At 36.1% G+C, this 20,365-nt stretch overlaps 1 protein-coding gene across 2 annotated transcripts in view; it reads right to left on the bottom strand.

The window, feature by feature from the left end:
- Positions 1–10,428: 10,428 nt before the first annotated feature.
- Positions 10,429–20,365, bottom strand: part of TTC7A (tetratricopeptide repeat domain 7A) — a 192,315-nt gene continuing 182,378 nt past the window's right edge. For both annotated transcript variants that reach the window (XM_088147914.1, XM_088147920.1), the window contains one exon: positions 10,429–13,650. In XM_088147914.1, coding sequence (XP_088004040.1) covers positions 13,429–13,650 — 222 coding nt within the window. In that variant the 3' untranslated portion in view covers positions 10,429–13,428. The remainder of the gene's footprint in view (positions 13,651–20,365) is intronic.

Below are 20,365 nucleotides of genomic sequence, written 5' to 3'. Positions count from 1 at the left end.
GATATAGGCTTGCATAAAATTTTGAGGGCTAAGGAAACTCGGCTGATGCACATGTAGAAAGAATGTAGAAAGAATGATTATAATTTAGAAAGAAAAAATTCTTCCATTATGCTGAAGATTATGGCAGGATTTACATTGGAGCTCCTTTGTGTGTAAGACCTGGTGGTGACAGTAGTTTTCTAAAATGCAATCACTGCTGAGTAGACACATGATAAAGTGTGCAATGCAATATGTGCTCTATTTATAATGTGAGCATAAACCTTATTTTTGTAACAGAAGCAGAAGATGCTCCAAAGACATATATGTTTTGGTGACTAATAACATTGCAGTTGTAGCTGCTATCACATTTGAGTTTTTAATTCATTTTCGGCTTGCAGACCTGTAGATTCGAACCATCCATTTCTTCATTCTTCTACATCTGATGTTGGTATTTTCCCCCTCTTCGCCAGTCTGTTTGGAGAAACAGAGATCAGGAAGCTCTCCTTCCATCTTCCTTTTTAATGCTTTGTCCGCTTTCCATCGTAATCCCTTGTAGTCAGTTTCATTATGCCAGGAGAAAATTCCTCAGCTTGACTTTCCCTCTTCATGTGTTATGTATACCATTCTCCTAGCATTGATCCACAAATATAACTGACACTATTGTAACTTTGAAAACATTGTATTCAGTAGCACATTGAAATTGTGATTGCCTGTTATAAAAGCAGTCAGGGAAAAAATACAAGAGTTTTGATGGAAAACAAAGGCAGGGGGCCACTTTGAAGAACGTATAGAGTGTTTTTTATAGCAATCACGACATTCATGGGATATAAAACCTATGCAGATAGAACTGTTCCATGACCGGCTGATCTACGTGCCCCCTTTTCTTATAAAGATTTCTCTTCAAACCAGACACGAAGTACCAACTTTACAAAACTAGACTTCACTATAACTCAAATAGAGGGTTATCATCCAACAGCTCTATTGTCTACCGTAAATTTGGGAACATGGCCACTATACTACTCTTACAAATGGTGAGTCTGTGGACCATCTTATTTTCTCTAGTGTTTCTGTTTCATGACCAGAAGGCAATTATATAGTACAGGAGAAGCAGAAGATGGCATGCAGTCCTTTAAAAAGCTGCTGTAAATCCCTCATTCCTTTCATGGGCTGTAAATGAGGGGGTGGAAGTGGTAAAGCATTTTCAATTTAGACCTAATTCTCACTCTCATAGATATTCCCTTGGGAACCTGAAGGAGAATTTGTATAATGATTCGCCAGGAACTAGAATCTGCTTTAGTCATGATTAGGTCATGTACCATATTTATACTTATCACACCTCTGTCAAGTCTACCTCTTTCTCACCAGAATTAGGTCACAGGAAGCAGATGATGTAACCAAATTAACAAGTCTGAATGATCCAGTAACTGTTCTGAATCATTCACTGTGAGAGCAAAAATAAGCAGGATTCAAGCTGGTGGCAACTAATGGGAAAGTAGAAGTAAGAAAGGTGGGAGTTCCTTAAAAGGTGCTATTTAAAGTAGGGGTTTTCTAACTTTTTCAGATTGCAGAACCTGTTAGTTTAAAAAAAAAATCCCAGAACCTCTGATAAAGAGGCAAAGCTTTAGTGATAGAAAATTGGTTGTGTTTGAGTGAATCTTTCCCCCCCCAGTGGTGATTAGCTTTTATTTTGCCCATGGTCTCTCACGGAACCCCACCAAGTTCTCATGGACCTTATGTATCAGCAGAACCCAGTTATAAAAACCCTGATGTAAGGCACAATTCTTCTGAAAGACTGAAGAAACAGCCAGTGTGGTTCACAAAGAACGGAGGATTCCTGCAAAGGTGGATGGGAAGTCTTAAAATAGAGAGGTTATAAGCACAACAACCAATAATCTTAATGCAGAAAAAAATGGGAAATATCTGAAGAAGGCAATGCAGTTGCCCATCCAAATTTAGTAAAAGCCTGAAAAGAAAAGAACACATATAGGAGAAAGAAAGAAGGGCAAGTCAGCAAGGATGAGTACAGAGAAATAGCTCTGAATTGTACAGATGACGCCAGAAAGCCAGAAAAGCCCTTTGAATAAGAGATATTCAAAGTAAAAAGAAAAGAATTGTTCTATGAAGATAGCAGAATTGGAACAGGTAACAAAAACAAAAAACAAAAATAAAGGTGGAACTACTCAATTCCTATTTTTCCTCCTCTTTCTCTTAATTTAATTTAATTTAATTTAATTTAATTTAATTTAATTTAATTTATATAGCTGCCTCGCTCACAAATGGCAACTCTAGGTGCTAACATAGTATTAAAACCAGTACAAAAATAATAAGCAAAATAAAAACATGACACAATCAAGGCCAGCCAAGGCCATTCTCTATCAAATTATTTCAGATGGACTTAGCCACCATCCTGGTCTAATGCAGGGCAAGGGGAAAGCCAAGTCTTCAAGGCCTTATGGAAGGCCAGCAATGTCTTTGAGATGAGAACATGCATTCAACTAGGCAATTCTGAAGAGCAGAATGAAGAACAGGTTTGGGACTGATAGAAACATGGCATTTATTTTGAATAAGTTTAAATCTCAGGGGCCTGAAGAATTACATCCTAGGTTAGTGATGGAACTTACTGATGAGATTCGGCTGAACTGTTACATAATATTTTGAGAAATCCTGAAAGTAAAGTGTCAGACAATAGGAAAAGAGCAAATTATCTTCAAAAAGAGGGGAAAGGGGGATCTAAGGAACTGTAATTTAGTCAATTTAACACTGACATCTGGGGGGGGGGGTTTCCGGTGAGAAGATGGCGACAGGACGGCTGTAATTGCAGCTCGGAGAAAAAGAAAACTGTAGCGCGGATAGCCAGTGATCCTGCGGAGTCGAAAAGACGGGCAGACCACGGAGGCAATGCTGATAGAGAGCGCTGCCGGCAAAGAAATCTCCACGCCTCCAGAAGCAGGCAAGACCATCACTTTCACTTTCGTGAAAGAGTTCAGCCAGGGAGCTAGGAGGTAAAATTGGCGGAGACTGTCTTTGTAGCCTGGTTGTTTGGGCTTGAGTCATTGCCTTTCTCATTTCTATTGAAAAGCCGCTTCTAAATATATACAGAGGAAAAGAAAGAGAGAGACTTTCTAAACAGAAGAGTGAATTGCACACTTCTCAGGGAGAATCACTTTTCAAGACCAAGCTGGAAAAGGACTTAATTATCGTATATCGCCATATTGTTTAGAAAACTTATTAGAGTATCTTAAGCTATTAGGCTGTGTATAGACTATAGATAAGAATAGATATAGAAATATTCTTTGTTGAAATTGTATAGATATATTGTATAAATATAGAAATATAGTAAAATAGTAAAATAGAAAAATAGAAAAATAGAAAAAATGAACACGAGGAACCAGAATAGGAGGGGGTCGGAAGTGGGAGGAGAAAGAGAGTGGCTGAGAGCCATGTTTGAAGATTTCACAAAAAAAAAAAAAAAAACAGTTCAAAGTATTACACAGAACGTAATGCAGCTATTAGAAGTTAAAATAGACAGGTTGGAAAAAAGATTAGAACAGAGGCTGGAAAGGATAGAAAGAAGAATGAAAGAAGAAATTCAATGTATAAGAGAAAGAGTTGAGAAATTAGAATTAGATAAAGATGATGAAGCAGATCGACTAACATTATTAGAACTAAAAGAAAAAGAACATTGTCTCAGGATTAGGGGAGTACCAGAAAAGAATGAAGCGGAAATACAAGATACAATTGTACAAATGTTTGCAGATTTAACTGGATGGGATGAAGAAAGATTGAAGGAGGATATAGAGAGAATGTTTAGAGTGAACTCAAAATATGCTAGTACTCACAAGAAACCGAGAGATATTATAGTTGAGTTCTCAAGAAAAAAACCAAGGGAAATGATAATACAGACCTCTTATGATAAAAAAAATTAACATTGGAGGAGAGGATGTGATGATATTTAAGGAAATTCCCCTGAAAATATTAAAAAAAAGAAAAGATTATACATTCCTCATAGAGATATTAAAAAGAAAAAAAATCCCATATAGGTGGGAAACATTAGAGGGAGTTACTGTGACATTTCATCAACATAGATACAAGCTAAATACAGTTCCCAAGGCGGAAGAGTTTCTCAAAAAATATAGAAAACATATGGAGGAAACAGATCAAACTAAAGATAAAAGAGGTAAAGAGATAGATAAAGAGACGAAGGGGAAATCAGTGGTTACTGAAGAACAAAATACAGTAGCAACAATCTCAAATTCTAAAGAATTTATAGCCCTCCTCTCTAATGAATGAACTAAAATGTTTGTCATGGAACATAAATGGAGTAAATGCGCCAGTTAAAAGGAAAAAAAAATCATTATCTAAATAAATTAAAGCAGGATATTGTATGTGTTCAGTAGACCCATATCATAAAAACAGATATTAAATATTTGACTAATAAAAGGCTAGGGAATGAATTTATAGTAGCAAATGAAAAAAAAAATGGAATAGCAATGTATGTAAAGCCTAATTTAAAGCCTAAATTGGTAATCGCTGATGAAAAAGGGAGGTATATAGCAGTAGAAATAGAAATGCAAAACTTTAAAACAATAATGGTGGGCATATATGCTCCAAATGAGAATCAGAATCAATTTTATAAGACTCTATTAAACCTTTTTTATAGGTCTTTCATATGATAATTGGATATTAATGGGGGACTGGAATGGGGTTACATCACTGTCTATTGATAGAAAATCTGAACAAAAAATAAAAAATAATCAAGGAAAACTACCCAAATCCTTTTTTGACATTATAGACAATTTGACTATTGTAGATGCTTGGAGATATAAAAATGGCAATGTAAAAGATTATACTTTTTATTCTGATAGATATAAATCATTCTCCAGAATAGATATGATTTGGTTAACAACAAACTTAATGAACCAAATTATAAATGCAACAATCCTCCCAAAAACTTTCTCTGACCACAATCTGGTCCAGGTAAATATAAAAATTCCCCCCAAAATATTTAGATGGAGGTTAAATGAAAACCTTTTGAAAAAAAAAAGAGTATGTGGAAAAAAGCAGACAGAAATTAAAAGAATTCTTTGAATAGAATTTAAATAATGAAGTGAATATAGCAATGGTATGGGATGCTAGCAAAGCGTATATGTGAGGTTATTATATATATTTGAATAAACATATCAAAAGAATATCACAACAAAAATTTCAGTTATTATTAGATCAGATTAAGCAAAAAGAAAAAGACCACCAAGCAAAACCAGCGGACGAAGATATAAAATATCAAATAAAAATCTTGCAACAGCAACTCAATATTTTGACAACAAATGAAATTGAAAGAAATTTGAGATATATAAAACAAAGAAATTTTGAATATGCTAATAAAGCTGGAAGATGGTTAGCCTATAAATTAAGAAAGGATAGGGGGAAAAATACTATTACTAAAATTCAAGATAATGAAGAAGATTTAACTGATAATGAAGGAATTAAAAATGCCTTTTACAAATATTATATGAATTTATATAAAAAACGGGAGGTGCCAATAGACAAGATAGAAAGTTATCTTTCAAAATGTAACTTAAAGAAACTATCAAAGGACCAAAAGATAATAGTAAATAATCCTATTACAGACCAGGAAATCATACAAGCAATTCAAAAATTGAAAACAGGCAAGGCCGCAGGTCCAGATGGATTTCCGGCAAGTTATTGTAAAAAATTTCAAGATCAAATTGTACCACTACTTAAAGACTTATTTAATTCAATTTTGATAAGGAATCAGATACCTAAATCATGGACGGAGGCTAATATTGTTTTAATTCCAAAAGAAGATCAAGATTCAAAATTATGTAAAAATTATAGACCCATATTCCTTTTGAATAATAATTATAAAATATATACTTCAATCTTAACAGAAAGACTAAAAATTATATTACAAGAAAGTTAACCATGATCAAAATGGTTTCCTACCACAGAGATATATAAAAGATAATATAAGAACAGTTATAGATCTAATAGAATATGTACAAATACATAATGAAAAACAAATTACGCTCCTATTCTTGGATGCTGAAAAAGCATTTGATAATCTAAATTAGAATTTTATGTTCAAGACATTAGAGGCAATGGATTTTGGAGAGATTTTTTAAAATGCAGTGAAAGCAATCTATACGACACAAAAAGCCAGAATAGTGGTAAATGGAGACATGACACAAGAGTGTCCAGTTGAAAAGGGAACAAGACAAGGTTGTCCTCTATCTCCTTTACTATTTATATTAGTTTTAGAAGTATTAACAGAAGGTATTAGAAAAGAAGACCGCATACAAGGGGTAAAGATAAAACAAGAAATGTACAAATTAAAGGCCTTCGCTGATGATTTAGTAATTACAATGCAAAATCCACAGGAATCCCTAGAGCATTTACTAAATATTCTATCAGAATTTGGAGACTTAGCAGGATTTAAAATAAATATTCAAAAAACGAAAATGATAAATCTAAATATGCCACAAAACAGCCAAGAACTGTTGGAACAGAAGACAGACTTTCAAAATGTAAAAAAAGTAAGATATTGGGGAATAGAAATTTCAAAAAGAAATACTGATTTATTTCAAAACAATTATGTAAAGATATGGAATAGGATCAAACAAGATTTAGTAAAATGGGAAAACCTACATTTATCATTACTAGGAAGAATATCTACAATTAAAATGAATATATTGCCAAAACTATTATTTTTATTCCAAACTATCCCAATTTTAATTACGGATAAACTTTCAAAACCTGGCAAAGAGACCTGTCAAAATTTATTTGGCAGGGGAGGAAATCAAGAATAAAAATTAAATTATTACAAGACAGTAAAGAAAGAGGAGGTTTGGGACTGCCTGATATAAGAGTATATTATGAAGCGAGTGGTTTGCTATGGATAAAAGATTGGGTTACATTAGAAAATTGGAGATTATTAAATTTAGAAGGACATGATTTAAAATTTGGCTGGCACGGATACCTATGGTATAACAAAATTAAAATGAATAAAGCTTTTAATAATCATATTATAAGGAAGTCCATTTTTAGAATTTGGAATAAGTATAAACCTATCTTAACACCAAATATTCCACTTTGGATCTCTCCACAAGAAGCTTTTACAAGATGGGATAATGCAGGAAATTATAAATGGTTGAGATATTCAGAACTATTATTCTTGGAAGGATTGTCGTATAGATTAAAAACAAGAGAGGAATTGGAAAAGGAGGGGTACCTGTGCCACTGGTTCACATATTTTCAGTTGAAAGAACAATTCAAAATAGACATCAAAAATTATAAATTTACAAAAGAATTATCATGGTGGGACACTCAAATTAATACAAATAATGATTATATGATAGCCAAAATATATAAAATTTTATTACAAGCTAAAAGGAGGGAAGTTCAAAATAAAGATTGTATGAAAAAATGGGAGAAAAATTTTGGCTATAATATTGAGTATGAATTGTGGGAAAAAATGTGGACCAAAGGGTTAAAATTTACATTAAATTATAATTTGAAAGAAATTTTTTATAAAATGATGTACTGGTGGTACATAACCCCTGATAAATTAAATAAAATGTATAACACAATATCGAATGTATGTTGGAAATGTAAAAAGGAAATTGGTACTTTATACCATACGTGGTGGACGTGTCCAAAAGTCAAAAAATATTGGGAGTCAGTACATAAAAATATTTGCAAAATATTGTCAATGGAAATTATTTAAGAAACCTGAACTGTACCTACTCAGATTTATGGACAAAGAAATTGAGGAAAAACATGGAAATCTTCTACTACACCTGATCGCCGTGGCTAGAGTTGTCTATGCAGCCAAATGGAAAGAGGAAAATGTACCAACCCTAGAGGAATGATGGCTGGTGTGGGTCTTCCGGGCTGTGTGGCCATGTTCTGGAAGTTTTGTTTCCTAACGTTTTGCCAGCACCTGTGACCGGCATCTTCAGAGGGCAGGAGCACAGACAGGAGCAGTTCTCTCTGTGCCCAGGATACAGCCTCTCAGGCCTGGTGCAGCCTTTTTATAGACACTAGAGCCAGCTGAACCTCATTTTTAAACACTGTGGAATATAACTATTTTGCAACTTAAGAGAGACTTTGCAACAAGTAATTCTCTTGCAGCTTATCTTTATTTTTGGGACTATACTTTCAAAAGAAGACAGAGTATTAATCTGAATCTGATAACTCCCAAAAAACTGGATGACAAGTGAATTTAAAAGAGACTTAAAAGTTACTTATAATGAAAAGGGAAGATTTATTTGTTAGAAGTTTATTTTTTTTACGAAACTCCATTTGCAGTAACAAAGTTTGCTCTTCCCTTGGGAAAGTTTCTTCTTTTGCTGGATGATATCTGTTGATTGGCTGGGTTTCTAAAACAAAAGATTGTAACTTGATCCCTGTATGTTTCCCATTGACGTCTGCCTGCAATTTCAGCTTGAAAGACACTAGAGGGTGTGTACTGTTGGTTTACTTTCACTTATACTTAAATATATCCAGCTATACATTTTACTTGTGTAAATGGAAAAAAATATATATAAAAAGAATATGGCTACAAGGTTTGTTTTGGGGGGAAAAATGGCTAGAAGATGTCTAGGAGCAGCCATTAGAAGATAAAATAACTCCTTTAAGTTTACTCCAGTCAATGTTTGATGAATTAGGAGCTAAATTCAAGTTGCTTGAAAAAAAGATAAAGGAAAGAGTGGATAAGATGGTTAACTTTGAAAAAGAGGTGGAGATTGACTCGAATGTGGAATTGGAGTTCAAAAATATGTTAGATAATGAAGGTGGTATGAACAAAGAAGTTGTGGATTCGAACATGGATTTGAAACAGCCAAAGGATAAGAGTGATATGGAAAAAGATACCAGAATTGATTTAGAAATGGAATCAATTGATGTCACAATGTTTAAAGGGGACATACAAATAATGGAGAAGAGTGACTTGGAAAGATTTTTTATCTTGGATTTGCAAAAGGAATGTGTTGAATTGGTGAAGCTGGGAAGAGACAAAGAGAAATTACTGGGGATGTTTCTGGGAGAAGACAAGGAGAGCCTGATGGGGAATCAATTTGTGGGTCATTATTTGAAAGGATTAAAGTTTAAGCTTTTTAAAAGTAAACAGAGGTTTACAAAGTGTATTTATATGACTATGGTTAACATATATGCTGAATTTTGTGGGAGTTATTAATGGGATTTTTTTTTTTGTGATCAAGATTGAATGATGATGCTTTAAGGATCTGTGTATAAAGTTCACTAAGGTTAAAATATATTTATATTAAATGTATGGAAGTTTTGTTATATATGATAATAGTAGTAAGGTTTTTATATGTACAAAGGTGGAAGACATGACATTATAATTTTTTTATACATATGATAACAGCAGCAAGACTTTTAAATGCACAGCGGTGGAAAGATAAGACATTACCTACAGCAGAAGAATGGCTGGTGAAGTTGATGGAGTTAGCTGAGGTGGTGAAATTGATGGCTTTGACTCGAGATGAGACATTGTATAATTGTGCTAACTGGAAACCCTTTTTGGACTATTTGCGGTTCAAAAAAAATGGTTGTGCCATTCAGATTGCAACAGAAAAAAAATGAAATTAAGTTGTATGGGTTTGATAATTAGAAATAATATGGGTTAATAGAAATAATGGAAGTTATGTTGAAAATTTAGAGCAAGAGTTGATGTATACTGTTACTTATATCTGTTGTGGGGGGCAGGGTGGGTTGGAAGTCAATTTTTCTTTTTCTTCTGTTGTTTTTCTCTCTTTCCCCCCTTTTCTGCATTTTTAATCTTTACTATTTTCTCTTTTTCCATTTTTTTATTTTTCTTTTTATATTTATTAGTATTAGTTTTTGCTAGTTTTTACTGTTCTTTTTAAAAGAAAATTAATAAAGTTATTAAAAAAAAGAAGCGGCATATGATAGCACTCTTCAAATAATTGAAAGAAGGTCACTTTAAAGAAGGCCATGTCCTCTATTAGCTTAGCAGATTGGGCATGAAATAAAATATTTAAGTTACAAGAAGGTATATGCCAAATTAATGTTGGAAAAGAATATAATAGTAAATTTGATAGTGTAACTAATTGCTCAAAAAGGTGGAGGACTCCACCACTGTTTAAACAGAAGCTAGACAGCCTTCTGTCAGGGACAAACTAATCTGAGTTCCTGCACTGGAGTTTAAAAGGTCTCTTCTGATTCTGTGGTTCTATTCCATAATATGGTACCAGTCTTGATTCTTCCTGGATACCTCCTTTTACCTTCTATATAAACCCTGTGGACATATATTACATTGACTTTTACAATAAGTAGGTCACTGGTGGCATCATTCTGGATTTGATTTGTAAACCTTGATGCATTTGTAGTATGAGTACTTCGCAAAGAATGAAAAGCAGCAGGAAATAACTGTAAGCATGCAACATATCTTTCTCCATGGGATTTGTTTATTCATCTGGTGAAAGCTGTTTCACACTCATTGTTGTCATGTTTCATGTGAAAAGGCATATCAAATCTCAAAGGCATTGCAGGCTGGTTTGCAAATGAAATATGATATGATATAACACTGTGAGAATGCTACATTTCAGAATTGTGGATATAAGAGCAAAAGGGGCAAATTTGTTTATAATGTACTGAAGTATTCTAAGCAACTAATGATCTTCAAGTCCCACATATTCATCAGTGAAAGATTCCTAATTAATCATGTTTACAGTATATAGTTAATTAATTTTCATGTTTCTACAGTATAATTTCTGTAAGATGGGGTGGTATCTATGACTCTCCAGATATTGCTGAATTATAACTCAAAGGGGCCTCAGCTAGTAAGATGTAGTTCAGCTATATCTGGCAGGGTTGCAGGTTTTCTTCTTTGTAGAAACAGATACTGCAACAAAAGGAATTTTTGACAAATCTTATTTAAATCAATGGAATAGATTTGTACTGATTAGATACAGTATTACTTCTGTTAGTGGCATCTAATTGAAACCAGATTTGGCTAGATAATGCCCAAATAATAAGCTTAATAAAAAAATAATAATCGTTCCCAGAATAGTTGCCTGTAAATCAAGTAAGATAGCATCTATGCTGATACCAATTTGAAACTATTTAAACTCACCCAATCACCAGAGTTTAATGGGGAAAATATTATTTTGTTCACACTACTGAATAGCATATGAAAAACTTTATAACTGTTAAGCTCTATTGAGACTGTCATGCACAAAATGAAATTTATTGGATAATAAACAGATATCCAAGAGTGTTACATGGATCCTGATTTGTAAGTGTTTGCCTTCTTCAACCCCATCCTATTTCTCACTGGAGTGATGCTTTATGAAAATGCAGCATCATTCACTGGGTTACCAAGGAGGGAAATCGTGGTTGCCAGGAGGTGAGCCATCACTGCCATAGTAAGTCTTAGTTATTCCTGCAAATTAACTGCAATGTCCCATTTTTACCACTGGAGAATATGGGCCAATAATGGAGAAAGGACATTTTGGGAGGGCCCTGGATGTGAGGGTACAGCCTGGAAAAATCCTTTAACTGATCATGTAGTACCCTACCAATGCTTGTGCTATCCAAGTTCAAGTCTTGTATTATTTCATCAGCATCTTGATAATGCACATAATCACGATAAAATAGGGCCCCCATCTTCTAATGGTTGGACTGTGAAGCTTGAGTCTGTAGGTTCTGAGATGATTTCTGTCCCTGAAGATTAGAAAAAATCCGCTCAACCCCTTTTAAATTAAGATTTAAAAAGAAATCAGCAGCATGTAATTTTGGATAGCCATACCATATGTGTTTATACTTATCTTGTTTAATCCAGTTATTGATAGCATACTTTATAGGAAAATGAACTAGTTCAGGTGAGTTCATGAGATCAGTTGGAATGATCATAGCAGCATAATTAAAAGCAAATGCCAAGGCAACTGAAATATTTGTAAAGAGGCCCTTCTAGACTATCTCCTTAAGTGGGAAAGAAAATTTTAAGAGGCAAGAGATCATTTATATGGAATAACATACTGTTCTCCATCTGTGTCATGTACTACAAATAGAACGAAAGGATGAAATGATATAAGGAATCAAGAAGCTACAGTAATATCTAGTTGTGCTTGCACAGATGCCTATACTTTCATTCTATACATCCCTGAGCACAAGCAAAACTGATTTAGCCTACAATATGCCAAATTAGACTCAGAAGCCACTGCAATATTCTGCAATTGGTCCAAAGCTCAGGAGTCTCAACTCACATATGTAATAATTTTGTCCATGGGGCATCCCACCATCTCCATCATGTACATGCTTTGTACAAGCAATTTTTGTGACTTTTCAATGACTTATGTTTAGTTCTAATGGTCCCTACCTATGGAGCATTTGTGAAATACTCTTAAAGAAGATATTTTAAGAGATGTGTGCCTGTCACTGTCTCAAGCAGCAGTCTTGTGTCTTAATGTCCCATAACCTCTAGTGGGCTAGAACAAAACCCTTGCTGAAATTTTAAAATTGAGCTGCCTTAATTTTTATTTACAAAATATTCTGGAAATGCCTATTTTTTCTCCAGTTTTATATTTGTTCTTGCTATCCCATGCCACAATAAGTTAAGGCAGGAGTGAAGAATTTGTTCCATTCTCACCCTTTTTAAAACCATGTATTTCCTAATGCCTATAAGTCTTAAAAGAATGGAGTGAGAGCTCCTCTTGGAAGTCCGACTTATTGACATCCCAAATGGTAGATCAAAAATAATCTTCAAAACAAAACAAACTGACCCAACCTGAACAAATACATTATAGCTTAGAGCTATGGATGAACTAAGCTAGGATATGGTAGTGAATCACAGCTCAAGTATTGTGCCAAGAGTAAATTTAAGGTTTTTTTTTCCTGTACTGAATTTTCAGCAGAATCAGTTTCAGAGTTCATGCAAGTTACCTTTCCACATGTTAATCAATGATAAAGGATGAAAACATGACAAAAGGCAGTGGTATTGTATGTAGCTTATGCCACAGGTATTATCCATTAGGTACCAGCATAACCACATTGTAAGGTAGGCTTGTAAAACTAAGCATAAGTTCAACCCATGCTTGAGATGAGCATTTCACTTATTCACCACTGAATCCTTGCAGTATAAGGTAAGAAGTAGACTGAAAAGAATATGAGCCTCTTGTGGCTTCCATATACTTCTGCAGCTGAGAAAGCACTGTACCTAGGCAGCATTTCAAATTGCAATAGGTCTAGCTGCTAGAGAGTAATATTTTCCCATCAACTAGCTATCTTGAGCTTTGAGTCCAAGGAAAATGTGATATTCTTGAAACAGAAGCATTTCCTTGAATAAAGCTTTTCTGAGATTATACACACACACAGAGATCTGTAAACTGACTGCTTATCACCTAAACTTCCTCCACAGAACACATTTGATGAGTTAATACTAAACATTCACAGTTCCCTGGGAATAACCGTAAATGGAATGACAGGGCTGCTGGATTCAAGGTCCAAAGCTGTCAGAAAGCACTCAACAGCAGCTTCATTTTTGCCCTGAACATGAAGGACTTCTCCAAGGCTGTTCCAGGCTTTGTGGCTGGTACTCTGCACCTGGACTGCATCCTGCAGAACCTTCTGAGCCAGGTTTCTTCTCCCAAGCTTGTTGAGTACCAGTCCCTGCCAAGGAAAAGCAATCCAGTGTTAGCGCACAACAAAAGTTATTTGTTTGTTGAAGAAAAACAGATAGGAGAATAGGAAGATATCTGACAGTGAATCAGACCATTGCTGCATATTATCAAGGGCTCTCCAAGGTTAGGGCTATCTATCTAGGCTGCAAGATTCTTGACAGCCACTAGATGGTAGTGAGAGTAAGAGACTATAATTCTTGTGGTTGCCCAGAGTTTTGCAGGCTAGTTATGGTAGCTCTTTCCTGGATCTCACCCAGAATCTTCTTCAGACCTATTTGGTGATTCCAGGAACTAAACCTGGACACTATGAGCTGTACCACTGAGCTATAGCCCTTGTTCTAAAAGGCAGAGTCCAAGTATAATGACAAGATACTCAGAATGATTTCCTTAAACATAAGCAGTGTATTCATTAGCTTGTAACCTGATATTTATAGCTTTGTTAGTAAACTCCAGTTCCTCAAATGTTCATTCTAACTCTCCCTTGATACTTTTAAGAACCTTCGGGTCAGTGATAGAATGACTAAAAAGACTGAAAAATTCTCCAGTAATTTTTCCATGTCCTTCTACTTGATGTTGACTTGGGTCATAAGAACACAAATGGTGCACTGGACAAAAAGCATCTTATAGGAACTTCCCCCAAGCTTATGGAACATTTTGACTTTGGAATATTCACAGAGGTAAGAAGCATTGCTGTACTCTGAGACAGAAGTAGCTCTGAAGATAGAATAAAACCAGTATTCCCCAACCCAGTATTTTCCAGATGCATTAAGATTGTAAGTGCCAAGATCATTATCTTCCATAATGCATTATAACACACATTCCCAGAATCTGTATCAGGAAACTGATGCACAGACTTGTGAAGGTTGGCACACAGGACTATGGTCAGATTTCTGTTCAACATCTGAAAGGCCCATTGAGGCTTCCTGAAAGATTAACAGAAAGATACCAAAAGCCTCAAGTCTCTGTTTTGCTATCATGGTCTTATTTTTTTAATAGAAGAAAAGATTCTGAACCTTAAAGAGCTTCCCCTTATTCAAGTCCATGCATCAGATGTCTTGGTCTACAACTGCTGTCAGTCCAGGGCAGGCAGAAGTAGTGATGGGCCTGCACACTGCCAAAGATACCAGGTGCCAATTCCAGCCCAACTGGTCACTTGTCTATCAAGATTTTAAAGTGACTGCATAATGCCCTTTACCCAATAGATTCTGAAGAGTAATTATGAACAACAATTTATTGCATTGTATTTATATAAGAAAACACATGCTTGATCACAGATTGTAGCAGTAACAATAAAATGAGGGCCCAACTAAAAACCAAAGCAGACTTGGGTCTTTCTCAAGGTGCCTGGGAAACCAGAAATAGTACCAATAGAAGAGAATATATGTAGCTCAGGGTTGAGCTATGGAGTCCTTGGTGCTCTCTAAGCTTGGTTGTTTGATTGCAGATGTTTCATTACCTGACTAGGTAACATCATCAGTGTTAGCGAGTGTGGGGTTTTCTCCCTGTTTATATATAGTAGCTTGCCCTGCCAGTGTTGGTGGGGGTGTGGCTTTCTCCTTGGTAGTTCCTTGCTTGGTATTGCTTTCTGCTTGATTGTTTGTCTTGTGTTAATCCCTGCTTATCTAGGTGTAGACTGCTGGAAAGGATCTGTTCTGGTCTTTTTGTTTCCTTCTTAGCATTCTTATTGTCTCTTTTGAATGGTGTGTAAATGTGGTTTATCTCTATGTGTCTATTGATGGCTGTGTTTGAGTGCCCAGCTTCCAGGAATTTCCTAGCATTTTTGGTTTTAGCTTGGTCTAGGATGCTCACAGTTTTCCAGTTGAAACTATGGTTGAGTCTGTCTATGTGTTGTGCGATTAAGGAGTTTTCATTGTGTCTTCTGACTGCTAGTTGGTGTTCGTGGAGGTGCTCTGCTAGTCTTCTGCCTGACTGTCCTATGTAGTGGCTGTTACAGTCCTTACACTGTATGTTGTAGGTGACTCCTGTTTTTTCTTGTTGGGCTAGTAGGTCTTTTGGTTTACTTAGGATGTTTTTGAGAGCTTTAGTTGGTTTGTGTGCTACAGTGATGCCATGTGGTTGTAACAGTCTGTTGGTTGTTTCTGAGATGTTTCTGATGTATGGCAGTGTTATTCTTTTCATAGCTTGTGTTGATTGTGCTGTAGTGGGTTGAGTGGTCAGGCACTGTTTGATAAAGTTGTGTGGGTATACATCTTGTTAGAAGATGTTGTATAGGTGATCTGTTTCCTTTTTCTTAGTCTATCAAAAAACAACCCCCACTAATTAAGTGCTCCATTGTCAAAGTAACAATCCAACTTCCCATAAAAGGAGTTGTGTAGGAACATTATTCAGATGAGCACAAATGCACTGCAGCAACACAGAACACCAGAAAAAAGAAATAGATCACCTATACAAACAATCAAGTAGAAGACAATACCCAAATCAAGGAACTACTAAGGAGAAAATCACCCCCACCAACACTGGCAGGGCAAGCTACTGTATATAAAGAGAGAGCAAACCCTACACTCACTAGCACCGATGATGTTACCTAGTCGTATAATGAAATGTCTGCAATCAAACAACCAAGCTCAGAGACCACCAAGGACTCCATAAAACAGAAATGGTTTAAAACCGGTAGTTAGTCTACCTCTTTATGGAGAACATCCCATAAACCAGGCATTGTTCCCACCCACTCCCCAAGCACCCTCTTCTTTTGTTCTTTCTGTTATTGTTTTCCATATTTTACTTTTGTTAAGGAAAAATCAGGAAGAAGAGCTTCAATAGGAGATTTCAAAACACGGACAGTCTGGAAGTCTTTATGAATTTTGGTCCCAAGCCAGTCACATTCACTTGAAGTGGGAGCGGGCAAGGGGATAATCAATCCCGCAGATCCAGCTGCTCCGAGATTTGGAAATGGGGAAGGAGAGTTGTGCCAGCTGCTATACTACGGATGAGGAGTGAGGGAGCATTACATTGATACTTTCCTTCATCCCACCCATTGCTTCTTCAGGGGGAGGGGTTGACATGGGGAGGGGGCATTTATACAAATAAGCAACAACCTCAGATCTCTTTGGATTGGGCAAAGAATCACAGTCTTGGGACAACTCTCCTTTCTAAAAAAGAGCTATGTATTTTTGACTCTGGAAAGCTAGCATGACATACAGCACTGAACACTCTGTTTCCCTGAAGAAACCTCCCCTTGAGAGCTGCGAAGCTCTGGCAGAATTTTATATCTCCCTACAGAGTCTGGCAAGTGGTAAACAATGCCTTCATGTTATTGCTGTGTATAGTCCAGCTGGGATCTGCCCACGGTGCAGAATGGAAAGTGGGGGTGGGGGGGAGAGGGAGACAAGAGAGCAACAAGAATATTCATGTATCCTCCTGCAAAAGGCAATTTATATTTTTAGCTGGGCACTCTCTCTCTCTCTCTCTTTAGTAGGTTTCCTAATGAAAGTTCAGTTTCTCAGTTTCCATAGAAACACTTCTTGTTAAGGTGCATGAATAATTTCATAAAATCAGCAGAGATTGAGGGAACATTAGAAATGTGTGCGTGTGTGTATGTGTGTCACAAATAATTGACAGCACCACCCTATTGCCATTTCAAGTGAAAGTAAAACTGTTATTCAGTTTTGTTTTGATAAATAAAGTATTTTCTCAAATCGATGTAGAAATCAAAATCAGTTGTGAGGCTTTTAAATACCCTGGGGCTTTTAAGATTCCTTCTCCCCACCCTCTTTTCACTCAATCGTATCTCAGGGTGGGAAAGAATTTCCCAGTGTTGGTAAAAGCATAAGATGATCTTCTGGGCGGATGAGACAAAAGGCCCATCTAGTTCAGCATTCTGATCTCAGAAACAGGCCAGAATAAAGACCAGCACTCTTTTCCACTGCTGCCCATGAACAGCTGGCATTCAGGGACATGTTGCCTCTAAACCTGAAGCCTCTATTCAATTATCATGAAGAACGCCACCCTCTATTTCCCTTTAAAGCTCCCCAAACCAGCAGCGACTAGAAATGCCAAAAATAAATTAGGTCTCTGTATGAAAAAAGTATTTTATCCAGATAATGCTATTTTCTACCTGTTAGTCATGTGCAGGGATTTCTCTAGGCCTAGGCAACCTAAGCAGTCACCTATGATGCCAAATTTTAGGGGGCACTGAAATTGACAAGACTTCCAAAATACACAATATGAGTATAAAATCTGATAATCTTTCCTTGTTGCTTTAAAATTTTTACACTTTTCAAAAACACATATCCACAAAATTGGCCAAGTGGTAGTGAACAGCCCACTACCTAGACGTTGCAAGTCACGAAAAAGAAATTATTATTATAGCTAGGGACCCCAGGAAGCTGATAATATTACTGAAGCAAGTCAAAGGTCTGATAGGAAGATCCTGAGTGAGCAAGTCACGCAACTATCAGCTTATCAAAGTTGGAAAAGCAGTAATGGCGCACTCTGTGTGTCAGTGCACCTGCTTGAGGGTTAAATATAATTTTGCAGAATTGTTGCCATATGACAACAATGAGTGTTGATGTAATTAAAATTACTGTGATACACAGTAAATAGGGTGAAAATGTCCAAGAAAAGAGAAAAATTGTCCATGGCTGAAAATCATAAGCGTAAAGCTCAAAAACTCAAAGAAAAAAGGAAACAAGACGGTGCCTTTCTGAAATTCCTAACAAAACTGGAAGATGAGCCAAAACCTAGGGGGTGCCAGAATATGACTGTGCCTAGGGAGCCAAAATGTCTAGAGCCTGCCCTGGTCACATGGAGTTCAATGACTGTCCTGGCAACAAGTTGCCACAGATGACCCCAAATTCTGTATTGTCTACTTTTCAGTGATACACAAATGGGCATCCTAGTTTTAACTAAATGCAGACTCAAGGGCTTCAGCATCAGAAAAGTTTGCTTCTAATTTTGTTTGATCTAATCAAATGCTCTGGAAAACTCACAGACTTGCACATTAATTTGTAATCTATTTTCCTTTACACCTTATTGAGCAACTATTCTACTGAATGGTACAATGGATCGATATCCTAACAAATGCTCACTCTTACTGTGTTCCTCTCTGAAACTGATCACTTGCACTACTTTGATCATATTTATCGATTCTTATTTAATTGAGCATTTCTATTTCAAAGGCATGGTAAGATACCGCAACCAAATACAGCCTTTAAAATCAAAGAGCCTCAAACTATTCATTAATTGGCATTAACTGCATGGCAACCAATGGAAATTAAAAGCCAACAAAACAGCATGAAGAAACGTCGTCCACATATAGAGAGCTTTCTGAAACAACTTTCTGGTGTTTGGGGAGCGCCAGCAGTGAAGCAGAGGAATGACTTTATCTAAGGAATGGTTTTTAGACCTTTGGCACCACTGGCACGAAAACTCTCAACTTACCTATCCTCCCACTGTTCTTCAAACAGTAATTAATGCAGAATCTTTGAGGAAGATCTTTTAAAACAAGAAATATTAATCCTGAATGTATCTGAGACACTATCTGAACCTTTCTGAGAACAGGCCTCCAGGAGTGAAATATGAAACAATATCCTGTGTACATGAATATACAGTAATTATGTTTGTCTTTTAGATTTTAAAATGTGTGTATCAGAACACCTGAGAACATGTTTCTCAAGCACATGATGTCATATTGGTGGGGACCTTGGACTACCGAGAGGCTGGCATAAGAAGAAATTAAATACCACGGAAAAAATTATACGAGGTTTGAATGAAAAGTAATTAATATTAATTTAAAGAGGGATATTTTAATAAATGAAATATGAAAATAATCCTTGAAAGGAGCTCTTTCTTTATCCATATTTACTTCTTTACAAAATAACCACCATTTCCTATATACTTTTACCAATAATGGACAAGCTCCTTAAAGCTTTCATGAAAGAACTCCATGCTCTGTCTCTTCAAACAGGTCCTTTCAACATCTTCACTGAGTCAGATGCCCATGAAGTTATTCTTTCAATTTTAGGAAAATGTGAAAGTCGCATGGCACCAAGTCTGGACTGTTTGGTGCATGGGGGAAGATGGTGAGATCCAACTCCATAATAGCTTCTAGGTAGCTTGTGAGATGTGAGACATACCTTGTGGCAAATGTTCTTTCTTGTGCTTCTGAACTCTGGTTAATCGTTGTTTCAAAATTTTGAATGCTGCAGTGTAATGCTCTAAGTTCACATTGGAGCCAAGTTCAAGGAAATCCATGTAAATAACACCATCTGCATCCCCCCAAATTGTAACCATGAGTTTTCCTGCTGAAGCCTGGGTTTTGAATTTTTTTTTTTTATTCCACAGGTAAAGCTTTGCTTATCTGTCACAATGCTGTGAAAAAATTCCTCACCTTCATTCTCATAGCATGACTATTAGGCATGAAAGCCAGCTGGGTGACTTTGGGCCAGTCACTGTCTCTCTCAGCCCAACTCATTTCACAGGGTTATTGTTGTGGGGAAAATAGGAGGAGGAAGGTTGTTCACCACCTTGAGTTATTTATTAAAAAAAAAATAAGAAAGGCAGGATAAAATATCTTTAAAAAAAAATTCAATGCTTAAAGCTTCCATCTCTGCTGTCAGCATATGAGGAACCCATCTTGCACAAACCTTTCACCAATGAAGAAAATCAACAATGTGACTTGCATGTTTCTGTGAAACTCCAAGCTTGACAGCAATGTCTCTTTAAGGGATCTGCTGATTGTTCTT

The sequence above is a fragment of the Python bivittatus genome, unplaced genomic scaffold (genome assembly GCF_059951505.1).
Source record: "Python bivittatus isolate LINGU-HERP-01145 unplaced genomic scaffold, Pbiv_v1 ctg000020_np1212, whole genome shotgun sequence".
Classification (NCBI taxonomy): Eukaryota; Metazoa; Chordata; class Lepidosauria; order Squamata; family Pythonidae; genus Python; species Python bivittatus.
This window is presented reverse-complemented; position numbering and strand designations above follow the sequence as displayed.